This window comes from Nyctereutes procyonoides, unplaced genomic scaffold (assembly GCF_905146905.1).
Source record: "Nyctereutes procyonoides isolate TBG_1078 unplaced genomic scaffold, NYPRO_anot_genome, whole genome shotgun sequence".
NCBI classification, from domain to species: Eukaryota; Metazoa; Chordata; class Mammalia; order Carnivora; family Canidae; genus Nyctereutes; species Nyctereutes procyonoides.
Window position 1 is genome coordinate 53059003 of NW_026575047.1, and position 14283 is coordinate 53073285.

Genomic DNA, 14283 nt, shown 5'->3' on the forward strand with positions numbered 1-14283 from the left:
GCAGATTAGTAATAGGCAGAAGACTAATTTGAGGGAGAGATTAAAGTTTTAAGTACCTTGAGGGGTATTATTGATGAAGAGGGTCTTGGAGGTCATATGGAAGGATTCCATTCATACAGGAAGAAGATCAACTTGGCCTTTGAGCCGTGAAGGAAGGAAAACTAAATAAATGAGAGACTGAAAAAATGTAGGAGTATAGGGAAAGTAAAGTGGCATTGATCTCTTTGAGTCTGGCTCAGTGATTGGGATCTTGGAGAATGGTTTTGGAATACCTGTGTTAGCAAATTCCTTAGAGAGGCAGGAGGTACAGGAAAGGATTACTGAACAAGTAAAATGAATTTATGGAGGACCTACTCAGCAAAGTGTGGAAATGTAGCCATCTGAAGGTAAAGATAATACAGGACTGGAGTTTGTTGTGGCAGGTGATTGAGGTGTCAGGAGAAGATGATTTAGGGCAGCCCCGGTGGCTCAGTGGTTTAGTGCCGCCTTTGGCCCAGGGCCTGATCCTGGAGACCTGGGATTGAGTCCTGTGTCGGGCTCCCTGCATGGAGCCTGCTTCTCCCTCTGCCCCCGCCCCCCGCCCCGTCTTTCATGAATGAATGAATGAATAAATAAATAAATAAATAAGATCTTTAAAAAAGAGGGAGAAGATGATTTAAATATCACAGCATGTTATCTCATGCTTGGGAGCAAGGCATGTGAAACCAGGAAGGAATTGATGGACTGAGAGAATAGAAGAGAATGGAGGAATCTGAAAGAAGATGGGCATAGGAAAGTTTCAGTAGATCAAAATGTCAAAAGTAGAAGACAAGGAGTGTTACCCAAGAAGATCTTACAGATCTCTAATGAGATGGAGAGTATATCAGGTGACAAGGCAAGGTGCATGCAGTCCAGGGATTAAGAGGCCACTCAATCAGAAGGTAATACTTACAGATCTTGAACCTATAGAAAGGTGAAAGAAATAAATGAACAGGGAAAATAGAACCACTTATCAGAGTCATTGAGGAGAGAAAGCCAGAAGAAGGATTTTTACCAAGATGAGAAATTACAGATTAGAGAACTACAGAAACCGAAAGCAGTTTGTACTGGTGAAGTATAACGGAGTTACTAGCCCTAGCTTACTAAGTTGAATGTTAGTGTGCAAGTACAGTAAATTTAGCTGTTAAGAATTTCAGTAGGACAATTGTGGGCCTTGATACTGTGATGGATTCTTGAAAATATCAAGGAGTCAAATTGGGCTTATAAGTTTGCTTGGTACCAACTACAGTATATTTGATGGTATTAGAGTACAGTGCCCCATCCTTTATTCCAGCCACCAGCAATTATTACTTTTTCTTTAAGCTTGTGATTATTACTCTTAGAAAATCTTTCAAATTAAGTAACTAAGGACTTCATTAGGCTCACTATTCCAAATGTGGTTCTTAACCAAATGTCTGTCAAGGGAGCAGAAAACACAACCATTATGGAATATATTCCCTAGTAATTTGTTATAAATTTTTGTGTATTATGTCTCTCTGATTCATAATTAGTTAATTGATATGAGACCAGAAAATCATAATTTTCCTTCCTCTTAGGAACTGAAAGTATACATATGAAAATCAATAAGTTTTTTTGTATAATCTTTATTTGTAGACCATTCGGAGAAAGAAGAAAGTTCAGATTCCAGTTAGTCGTCCTGATCCTGAACCAGTGTCTGAGAATGAAGATAGTTACGATGAGGAAGTCCATGACCCAAGAAGCAGCCGTGGTGGTCTGGTCAGTAGAAGGAGTGAGAAGAGTTGGGCAAGGGACAGGAGTGCAAGCAGAGAGAGGAGTTTGTCTCCACGGTCTGATAGGCGATCTGTGGCCTCCAGTCAACCTCCCAAACCTACCAAAGTCACATTGGTGAAATCCCGGAAAAATGAAGGTATTTTCTTCCAACTCATTTATCATTTTCACATGAAAATATTAACACTAATTGTGATAAGAAGTAAAATTGCCATCCCTTCCTTTCTTTGCTTTGTTGTCTATTGTTTTATCTTCATTGTTATGTCCTGTTTGTAGGGATCATCTCTCTTCTCTTGAATTATTTGTTATAGCAGATAATCCTTCAAGTAAATTGTCCAGTAGTTGGATTTTGAATTTCTTATTGTGATTAGAGTAACCAAATACAAATTACGCTAACAAATGTCATACCATCACCAAGCTGAAATTTAGTGTTTTTACCTAGCTGTTAGGATCAGTAGTAGCATAGCCATGGGAAGAAATCTTGGGCTTGGGGGTCGAGGTTGGGCAGAACACTTTTTAAATGAAGAGATTAAGGGGAAGGAGCTCCTAATAGGGCATGCATCTCTTTATAAGGCAGGACATTTTTTTTAATTTAAGATTTTATTTATTTATCCGAGAGAGAGAGAGCATCAGCAGAGTGGGAAGGGCAGAAGGAGAAGCAGACTCCTCGCTGAGCAGGGAGTCCAATGCAGGGCTTGATCCCAGGACCCTGAGATCATGACCTGAGCGGAAGGCAGTTTGTTTAACCACCTGAGCCGCCACCACATTATTGGTGCCCTTATAATGTAGGACATCTTTAAAATTTTTGAAACTGAAGCTGCCTCCCCTCACTTAATCATATTTGTAAGTATGGCATCCTCCTGCAGTGGACATGTCTCTCAAATGCAAGAAAGCTTCTATGACTGGTCATTTTGGTACGAAGGTGTTATAATAAGAATATTATGCAGGCTCACTTTGATCTACTCTACCAGCATCAGAAAGACCTTTTTCTAGTTCTTATTCCCCACTCTACTCTTTAGTAGACTTCTCAAACTGTCTACCATTGCTATTTCTACTTCATTTTACTACTCATTCTTCAATCCTCTCTGGCCTGGTATCTTTTCACCTTGTTCTCCAAACCGTTCACATTAAATCCAGTAAAAGTTTTTAGTTTCTATTTTACTTGCCTTTTTAGTACCATTTTGCATAGCATTAACCACTTCCTATATTTTGAAATAATGTCTTCTCTTGACTACAAGAGAATGGTAATACTGTGTCCTTCTGGGGTCCCACATCGCCTTTCTGTATCCTTTGCAAGTTCTTCTCCTCATCCTACTCTTATTAGGTAGATTTCTGTTCCAGAATCTCTTTTTTTTCTTCAACATAACCTCTTTAGGCAGTGTGATTTAACTCATCACTTCAGTTATCTGCTGCTGATGGCAAAACTTGCTTCTCCAGTCTGTGCCTGTGTCTCTTGGGTGCTGGATAACCACTAGGCATATTAACTGTGGTGCTCCCTGTAGCTCCCTCAAACTCAACACATCTCAGATGAAACTGACATCTTCCTCTTAAAATTTTCTTACAAAGTCACTCATTAGATATATTCTCATCTACCAGTTTCTCATGCCATATATTATAAAATGGTCATAAACATATTTATCACACTCATCATTTATACAATACCTTAGTTACCTCACATCCTCTAATAGTTACTTTCGGCGGGGGGGGGGGGTCTGGTGAGCAACTATCACCTCTTTTTTTTTTAAATTTATTTATTCATGAGAGACAGAGAGAGAGAGAAAGGCAGAGACACAGGCAGAGGGAGAAGCAGGCTCCATGCAGGGAGCCTGATGTGGTACTTGATCCTGGATCCCCAGGATCATGCTCTGGGCCCGAAGGCAGCACCAAACCGCTGAGCCACCCAGACCTAATGAATCTCAAAAACTGGTTTCTGGATCCCTTCCTGTCAGTTCTGGAGCCACCTTCACAGGGTTAGAGGATCCTCTGGATGTTTCTCTGTGTTATTTTTTTGCTTCTTAGTTCTCAGTCCCCGCTGCCCTACTGTTACAGCTTCAGCGAACCTGCCAGGCCTTTATACATATTGATGCATTTGTTTTTAACCATTGTGTCTCTACCCACCCACCCCCAATCTCACATACACATGCATACACGTACCCTCATCCTTCTAGTTGAGTAGTGTTTCCACTTCAGTATTTCTTCTTCAGGGAGGCCTCCTCTGACTCCACACTGGACACAGAACCCTGTATTGCCTCGTCTCATGTTTATATTTGCCCCTGCTGTGTGTGTGAGTTGTTGGAGTGCAGGGACTACCTCTCATTTGCTGCTGTTTATCCATAGTGCCTGGTGCATAGTTAATACTTACCTAAGGAAACACTTGGAGTAATTGAATATATGAGGATTATTTTGAGGTCATTTCTGTATTGGTCATTTTTCAGCTTTTTGATCTTAAATAAGGAAAGGCTTGTCATCTATTAATGTTTTTCTGTGATATAACAACCATTTCTTAAAGTACATGTACTTGACTGCCTAGATCCTCTAAAAAAGTCATTTTATTTTTTTACCCTTTTTTTCCCACTTGTGAGCACTCTTTGTGTATTTGCCTTTAAGTTAAGCTGCAACTCTGATACAATTTTTAGAAGCTTGAGTTAGAGCTGCTACCCATCCCATATTAAAAACAAAAAACCACGTCTTGGGTTTTTCTTCTTTACTGCAGAAAGGCACAGTTCTTGTCTCTCTCCTGACAGACCCAGGGAGCAGTGCTTTTCCTCTTGACGTCACGTTGTCATCATTGTTCTAATATACAAATAGACAAAATTCTATAGTTTTGCAGGTCCCTGGACAGTTTTCTGGACTCTCCCAGTGCCTTCTTCAACTCTAACCATTTCCTCACCCACAGATTCCTTTGCTTTCACATTGACATGCACACTTTTTTTGATGATTAGAGGAAATAGCATTTTTGCAGGGTAACCAAGAATAATTACTTGTTATTGATTGTACTTCAAAAAATGTGATTATTTTTTATATTTTTAAAACTCCATTTAAGTGTCATAGCATTCTACACTAAAGATATTTAAATATATTATTTCAGAATATGGTCTTCGATTGGCCAGCCATATATTTGTAAAGGAAATTTCACAAGATAGTTTGGCAGCAAGAGATGGCAATATTCAAGAAGGCGATGTTGTATTAAAGGTATAGTCCTATTCTTACATTTTAATGAACTGAAATAGAAAACAAATTCTAGTTTAACTATACAGCTTTCTCATGTTCAAAACAATTTTACCAAAAAAATTAAAAATCACTGGGGCACTGGATGGTTTGCCATTTATAATGGACAAAAATGGTTTGTCCATTATTACATGTCAACACTGATGTTTTTCTTTAGGCATGGAGTCATCCTCAGCGAACTAATCACTACAAATGAATAGCATTCCCTGGTAGGAGCTACTTTGTAGGTAGTATGTCTAGTCTTATACAATAAGTGGTTTTGATAACTGCTCTAAGTATTATTGAAATGTTTGTTAGTTTGCTTGTAAGTCATAGAAAGTGACAGGCTTTTGGAGATAGGCTTGGGGATACTAATTTGGGTTTTCTGACAAAGCAACAATATGGTGAAGATTTTATTATTTCAGTAAAAAAGACTACTTTGATAATACAGGAAGGTGTAAAGGGAATATTATGGTTCTTAAAGCAAGCTGAGGAGTAATTAATTTAAATATTTCTGTTTCATAACAATATTTGTAATTTTGTCATTTACGTTCAACCTAGTTTCTTTTCTGTTGCAGATAAATGGTACTGTGACAGAAAATATGTCACTGACAGATGCAAAGACTTTGATAGAAAGATCTAAAGGCAAGTTAAAAATGGTAGTTCAGAGGGATGAACGGGCTACCCTATTGAATGTCCCTGATCTTTCTGACAGTATCCACTCTGCTAATGCTTCTGAGAGAGATGGTAAGTATAATTCTGTTTGGAAAGTCCCTTTAGTTTCCTATTAAAGTAGTAGGAAGGTTTGATATGTTTGAGTGAAATCACTTTCTACAAACCAGATACCATCAAAATCTAAGAATTACATATATATATATGGTGGAGGATTTACTTTTAATTACAATTTTTTCTAGTTTTTTTTTTAATTTTTTATTTACTTAGGATAGTCAGAGAGAGAGAGAGAGAGAGAGGAGAGAGAGAGAGAGGCAGAGACACAGGCAGAGGGAGAAGCAGGCTCCATGCACCGGGAGCCCGACATGGGATTCGATCCCGAGTCTCCAGGATCGCGCCCTGGGCCAAAGGCAGGCGCCAAACCGCTGCGCCACCCAGGGATCCCAATTTTTTCTAGTTTTATTGAGAAGAAAATTGACATACATCAGTGTGGAAGTTTAAGGTGCATAGCATGATGGTTCGATTCACATATATTATGAAATGATTACCATAGTATGTTGGTTAATGTCCATGATCATCTCCTATAGATAAAAAGAAAATGTTCTCCTTGTGATAAGAATTCTTAGGATCTAGTCTCTTACAGTACTGTTAACTATAGTCATCGTGTTGTATATTACATCCCTGGTAGTAACTGAAAGTTTGCACCTTCCTCTAATTCTCCTTCCTTTTCCCCTCCCTGGGCCCTTCCTGGTAACCACAAATCTGGTATCTTTTTCTGTGAGTTTGGTGGTTGTGTGGGGTTTTATTTTTTGCAGTTGGTTGTTTTGTTTTTGTCTTTCTCTGACTTACTTCAATTAGCATATGCCTTTAAAGTCTATTGAGGTCCATTGATATTGTCACTATTTTTTTTTTCTGTAGACAGCTCACCATCGTTTATCAGTGGTTGATGAAGTTAATGCTTAAATCAGCAATTTTATATGAAATTATATTTAGTAGCATATATACATTATCATTGGAATACCCTACATTTTACCATAGTCATTTCATGGAAAAATAAATAGCATCCTGTTACTTAACAGATATTTCAGAAATTCAGTCACTGGCATCAGATCATTCTGGTCGATCACATGATAGACCTCCCCGCCACAGCCGGTCACGGTCACCTGACCAACGATCAGAGCCTTCTGATCATTCCAGACACTCTCCACAGCAGCCCAGCAGTGGCAGGTAAATTCTACTCTATTGTTAATATAGTGTGTGCTTGATACATAATATTGGTTACAAATAAAACTAGAAGATAGATTTTGTTTTGGTTATCAAGTTTAGGTCAGGGTTTGTGTGTGTGTGTGTGTTTCTGTTTTTTTTTTTTTTTTAATCAATTTAGGGATTATCTAAAAAACAGGTCAGTGAAACTTCTTAAAGAGCAAAAAAGTAAGTATCTTAGATACTCAAGCTACATAGCTTCTTGTCACTACTCTGTAGCACAGAAGTATAACTGTAGACGGTATGAGAACAGGCAGAGAGTGGTATTCCAATGAAACTTTTTATAAAAACACTTGGCCTTAAGCTGCAGTTTGCTGATCCACTGCATTAGAAGATGCTACCCAGCTTATAGAGTCTGTTGCTTGGGAAAGTTAACTATTCTATCAATACTTTCCTAGACAGTGTTACCTGGACTTTGTTTTCCCTTTTAAAAATACACTTTATGGTATTTATGCCAAAGATTCTGGTATACTACTAGTAGATGATTTACATGAGTTTATATGATCTTTGGGGTTGCAAATACTTTTGAGAAACTGAAAACTATGACCCTTATCCCTAGGAAAGTACACATGTACATATACATGTATCATTTTACAACAAATTTGTGGACATCCTTAGGGCTCTAGGCCACCAATTGATCTATGATTTTTAACAATAATCCATATGGAGATCTTGAGGAGGAGGCACTTGAAAATTTGAGCAGAACAGTTTAGGATTAGAGATGGTGATTTGGGATTTATTTGCATGGAGGTGTTAGCTCAAGCCATATAAGTTGCTAAATTTGCTAAGAAAAACAAAAGTGGAGAGGCCAAGAACTGGACCATGAATACATTCTGTGAGGAAGCAAGGAAGATGTAAGCAGAAAAGGAGGAGTATCTAGCCAGAAGAAAGCTTCTTAAAAGATGTTAAAAGCCAGCTGGTTTTAGATATTTTTGAAGCTGATTCTTTATAAATTTCAAATATTAGATTTATAAATTATATTAACTCTGATCTTTATTTTAAGATTGTAATGATTTTTTAAAAAGGTATATTAATGTTACATGCCATCCTGTTTATCTTATAACTGATTATTATTTTTAACTGCTGCAAGTTAATATATTAGTTCTTAAAATTTTCCTGACACAGCAGGGATGTTACCTGGAAAAGGACTGCTACCACAACACATACACAGTGGTATAACTAACACCCTTGGATGATTCATGGGAGCAGCTATAATTTTAACACATTTCTCTCACCTACAAATGGTACTGGTATCAAACAATTTGGACATGATATCTTAAAAAAAAAAAAAAAAAGAATCATCCAGATATTGGCCATTAGTTTTTATCGTGAGCAAATTTGAAATCTTAGAAAGTTTTTTTGACGTCCTTTTTTTCTTTCCCTACTTAGATTTCATTTACACTTGGCATCTGTAACTTACAAGTTGTGGGGTTTTTTTGTTCTGTTTTGTTTTTTAAGAAAAGATTTTTTTACATATTACATTTGGGGTGTTTTAATTGGGAACCTCAGGTATTCTCTTGGATAACGCCAGTTATCATGAGATCCTTTTAAAATACAGAATTCTGGACCCTGTTCCTAGGTAGAGGAATACTGGTTTTTTTATTGTTGTTGTTTTTAAATTCCTGGTATCATTCTCTTCCGTGCACCACCAGATTTAGGAACTTTTGGTTAGAACATGTAGCATATACTAAAGAAAAAATAATGCTTCGACTAAAGAAGACCCAAATTATTAAGATTATTTCCAAATTTTTGTGCTGAGAATTTAATTCCTGAGTACTCTGAGACCTGCCCATAGGCAAGATATACAGAGTACCAGTTCTTAAAGGTTTCGTTTCTTCCCCTAAAGTTCATGTTAAAAGTAACTATGGAGTTGTAGAGATTATCTTGTTTTAGGAATAATTTAGATGTTCTTTGAGAGTAAAATCCTAGTATTAAAAAACACCATGGGTCCTACACAGCATTCATTCCATCATTAATACAACCTACTTAATTCTTCTACATGACGTTTTTTTCTGAGAGAGTAAATGTTACATGGACAGACCTCTTGAGAAAAACATATTAGCCTGTTAATTCATTATAACTAGGTGAGCAATGTATCCTCACTGTTTTCTAGAACAGGGGTTGGCAGACTACAACGTATGGACCAAATAAGCCTGTTGCCTGATTTTGCAAATAAAGTTTTATTGGAACCCATCCTGTAATGGTGTATTTGAGTGATTGCAACAGAATATATGGTCACAGAGCCACATCAGGAAAATGTTAGCCAGTTCCTGGTCGAGAATGCTAAAATAATCTGTTTTTAAAATAAAAAACAGGTATGCCTGGGTGTGGCTCAATAGTCTGCCTTCGGCCCAGGGTGTAATCCCGGAGTCCTGCATCAGGGTCCCTGCATGGAGCCTGTTTCTCCTCCCTCTGCCTGTGTCTCTGCTTTTCTCTCTCTCTCTCTGTGTGTCTCTGGTGAATAAATAAATAAAATATATTTTTAAAAAACCTAAAAAACAATACATGTATAGAGATAATTATTACAGTGATTTTCTTATGTCTGATACTCATTGCCAGGTTTGTATTGTATTTTATTCAGGGTGTTTCAAGCCCACTTTGGGCCAAGACTTGTGTTCTAGGAGCTAGGGATGCTGAGGGAGTCTACAGCTGGTGGCACTGCTTCATGATGATTACCAAGTAGCTTTCACTGAGAAGATTCTTTCACTGATTGCACTGTGATCCCTGCATATCTAGAGAGTATTTGATTTGCAGGCTAAGTTCTAAACTTTTGCTTAGTTACAGTTTACTCTCCCTACTACTTAGCATTTAATTTAACATATCTGTTTTATGGCTTCTCCCCCTAGAATGACAGCATATGTTTACCTTTTTTGTTCTGTCCTATAAACTGTTATATAAAGGTGACTGTGATGCTACTGATTATCATAGGCAGGTGCAGAGAAAAAATTCTATTGCAGTGAAAGTTCAGATGGAGCTCAGATGAATTTGGATTATAAAAATTATGCTTTGTATTACTTATACTCAGTTATTCCATAAACTGACAAAGTTTACTTAAGGCCTAAGTTGTTGTCGGAAGTCATTAAGGAATGGATATTAACAAATAGAAAAGGTTTAATTTATATTTAGCATATCTGTTTAATAAAAATGGTTGCTTTTGAAGTACTTGAAAGCAATGTTTTAAGAAGATTGAAACTTTGTAAAATTTTTAAATATTCTCTTTACTCATTGTTTCTCCTGAGAGAGGATGCTTCTACTAAATTCTGAAGTTAGTGTTATCAGTATTGATGTGGTTTATGATATAGCAAATGCATAATAGTAAAATTAAATTTTATAAATGAGAAATTTCTAGACTAAATCCAACAGTTGAGCCCATTTAAGCTGATATATTTGAGATCAAACCTTTTACCTATATGGTCCACTTTTTACTATCAGTATTTTACTATACAAGATTGAATTTAGCTCATGATCTTGTTCTCCAAGAGTACTAGATAAATCCCAATACCTACGCATATAGGGTGTATTATGTATTCGCTTAAATGGCTTAGAGAAGTCTTGGCTTTTAGATTAAAGAACATTTTTTTAATTTACACGCTTTACATTTTCTGTTACCTTCCATAATTTTCTTAGGTATTAGAGAACCAAATATCCTTTAATTCTAGTATATGTAGTTTCTGTCAGATACTGCTTGGTTCCTGCTGGAACTTTGCCAATAGGCTAAAAATTTGAGATGTTTATATGTATCAGTTGTACATTTCTTTTTACTATTTTAAAATGTGTGGGGTCCCTGGGTGGCTCAGTGGTTTGACGTCTGCCTTTGGCCCCGGGTGTAATCCTGGAGTCCCACAATTGAGTCCCACATCAAGCTCCCTGCATGGGGCCTGCTTCTCCCTCTGCCTGTGTCTCTGCCTCCCCCCCATAAATAAATAAATAAATAAATAAATAAATAAATAAATAAATAAATAAATAAATAAATAAATAAATAAATAAATAAGGAGAAGTGCCTATCTTCTGACTGATGAATTTCAAATTTTGTTTTCTTATTTTGGTTTTAGTTCTTTATCTTAAAAAAAGTTTTATTACTTCCAATTTAATAGATAGATGCCTTATTCAGAACAAGATTTACATGAGATAATGTTGGTAATTAATTTGGTGTAGGTATATACTGCTACATTTTCTTTTTTCATGCTATGAAGTCCCTCAGGTTGTTTGTTTTTGGTTTCTTCTTCATCTGTGAAAGAAAGAACCAGATAGAAAAATATAATTTTTGAAGTGTCTCAATGGAATCATTAATGGATTAATGAATTCTTCCCCATGGCTCATATGTCTTATAGTCAGACTAAGGCAGTAGGTGGTGAGTTGATGCAGCACAGTGAAGGTTCAAAGATTTTTTTTTTAAAAACCAGTAATATTGACAGTATCCTGCTAATTCTTTTTTTTTTTTTTTTAAGATTTTATTTATTCATTCATGAGAGATACAGAGAGAGAGAGGCAGAGGGAGAAGAAGGCTCCACATAGGGAGCCCGACATGGGACTCGATCCCGGGACTCCAGGATCATGCGCTGGGCTTAAGGCGGCGGTAAACCGTTGAGCCACCCGGGCTGCCCTATCCTGCTAATTCTTAATAAATATTTATTGATGTCATATATGTGTTATACATCACGTCCTGAACAATCTAGGCAAGATTCCTGCTGTCATAGAACTTTGAGGCTTATATATCCAGGTGAAGAAAACAAGTAAATTTGAAATATGCAAAAGTAATTTCCTTTAGTGATAAGTACTATAAAGAAAATCAGGGTAGTATGATAGTGAAGGCCAAGGGGACAATATTAGATAACCTGATCAGAGAAGAAGGCTTCTCTAGAGTGACTTCTTGAAATGAGTAAGAAAGAGCTCTCTAGGTGAAGATAATTACAGAATAAGATCTAGCATGCACCATTTCTCAACTTGTTGAAATAACAGCAAGATAACCTATGTAGCAGCATCACAAGAGCAAAGGAGAGAGTGATTGGAGTTCTAAGAAGTATTTTCTTCTGTTTTGGAAAAAATTGTTTCTTTAGGAAAAATGTGGAAGGTTTTGTTTTTTTTTTTTAAGTTGTTTATTGGGACACCCAGGTGGCTCAGCAGTTGAGTGTCTGCTTTTGGCTCAGGGTATGATCCTGGAGTCCCAGGATCGAGTCCCACGTCAGGCTCCCTACATGGAGCCTACTTCTCCCTCTGCTTGTGTCTTTGCCTCTCTCTCTGTGTCTCTCATGAATAAATAAATAAAATCTTTGGGGGAAAAAAGTTGTTTATTACTTTAGTTGGGATTTTTTTGTTGTTGTTAGATTCTTTGTCTAACATTTCAAAAGGAGTAGAATATTAATGACCCATCCTGAACTTTTGTTACTTAGATGAGAGCCAACTTGTTTTCAGTCCTTGGTAATTTTAGGTTACCAGGTTAAAATTCTAAGCTGCGGCTTTGTTTTTGATATGCTTTCTAAGGAGCCAGGCTGAGGGAACACTGTAGTTGGTGCACTTCTCTACTAATTAACTTGAAACCCAAGTGTAATATGTGTGTTCATCGAGTGCTATCAGTCTTAACTTCTAAGGGAAGACTATGGATCTAATGGCAGAAAAACAAACTTAAATATTCTACTTTATAGCCACAATTTAAACAGTAAAAGTATGAATTTTGTTTAATTCATTAGCTTTTATACAGGTACAATAGAAAACATAAAATATGATATTTAAAAATGGACTATCCACTTGGTAACGTGTTAAGAATAATAAATGTATGAAAACTCTTATTTCCAGATTTAAATAACATAGAACAGTCTTCTCTTGTCTTTTTGAGAACCTTTTAAAAAATGAGGGGAGTGTTGCAACATTGGTCTCTTGTAAAATCAACCAAACATACCACTCAGTCAAAAGGTTGTTTTACTCTAGGAGTGCCTGGGTGGATCATTCCATTGAGCATCTGACTCTTGGTTTTAGCTTGGATCATGATTTCAGGGTCACAGGATGGATCCCTGAGTCTGGATCTGTGCTCAGTGGGGAATTGGGTTCTCTCTCTTTCCTCCTCTGTTTCTCCCCTACTCACATATGTGTTCTCTCTCTCTCTCTCTCTCTCTTTCTGTCTCTCTGTCTCTTTCTCTCAAATCTTTTAAAAAAAAAATTGATTTTCCTCCAGGTATTAATCTAAGTACCTGGTAAATCATTGCACCACCAATGAAGGCTTAAGTATGCTATCCTCAAATTAAAAAAGGTCTTCCTCAGTGCTTCTCATTATTGAAAATTATGCATTCCTACAAAAATCATAATTTGAACAAGAGATCTGTTTTCCTTCTAAATCAGATGGACTAGGTTAGTCATCACTATCATAAATAAGCATGTGAGATGAGAAGCTCTGTACAAAATGATAAACTTCATAAAAGTTTGTATCTGTGTTATTGCCTGAAAGACATTTGCCAAAGTGAGCAGTCTAAGATACTCAAATTTTTTCAAAAGCATACACACACATGTGTGTGTATTTCTAGAAAGTAGGTTACAATGTGTAAAGAATAAACTTAAACTGTAGGAATTTAGCTTGTAAATTCGCAAAATAAGTACAATTATTCCTTGCCTTCTCAGCATACCACATTTCACTTCTGTGTCCACATACCAGCTTAGAATCTTTGCATGTCTGCCTTTGTCATCTGTAGAATTTTGTTTGTGCCATGCAGAGATTGTTAATTTTTTTTTATTGATATTAAGGAGGAACTACAATGTATAAATATCTTTGTTTCCATATAAGATTTAGAAGACTTAGCAGTGGTCGCAACATTCCTTATTTATTTATTTATTTATTCATTCATTTATTTATTTATTTATTTATTTATTTAAGATGTTATTTATTTATTCATGAGAGAGACAGAGGCAAAGACATATGCAGAGAGAAAAGCAGGCTCCCTATGGGGTAGCCTGATGCGGGACTCAGTCCCAGGACCCCAGGGTCACGACCTGAGCCAAAGGCAGATGCTCAACTACTGAGCCAGGTGCTCTGGTCGCAACATTCTAAATAGCCAGATTTGAGTGTGCCTTTAGTTTTTCTTTCTCATATTTTCTAGCTCTCCCGGCTGAACTCTCCTGTTGGTGGAGTATGGTTAAGTTAATTTCTAAACATATCTTTATTGTTCATTATGCTGTGATAGCCCAATAATCTTTAAAGGAATTAGTATCTAGTTTTTGGTTGCATCCTAGGTTCTGTAGATCTTGCCTCCCTTTATGCAATAAATGAGTTTCTGAAAAGAAAGTATAAATCTGTTCTTTAGGATAAGACATTTGGTATGTAATTAGGAATTTGAAGTTGGTTTTATAAAAGAATGTTTTACTGGAGTGAATGTTCAGCCTCAAGTT

At 36.7% G+C, this 14283-nt stretch overlaps 1 protein-coding gene across 7 annotated transcripts in view; it reads left to right on the forward strand.

Annotated features, from left to right (window-relative positions):
• Positions 1–14283, forward strand: part of TJP1 (tight junction protein 1) — a 253048-nt gene that overhangs the window by 192090 nt on the left and 46675 nt on the right. For all 7 annotated transcript variants that reach the window (XM_055326338.1, XM_055326339.1, XM_055326340.1 and 4 more), the window contains 4 exons: positions 1633–1906; positions 4856–4959; positions 5553–5721; positions 6726–6873. In XM_055326338.1, coding sequence (XP_055182313.1) covers positions 1633–1906; positions 4856–4959; positions 5553–5721; positions 6726–6873 — 695 coding nt within the window. The remainder of the gene's footprint in view (positions 1–1632; positions 1907–4855; positions 4960–5552; positions 5722–6725; positions 6874–14283) is intronic.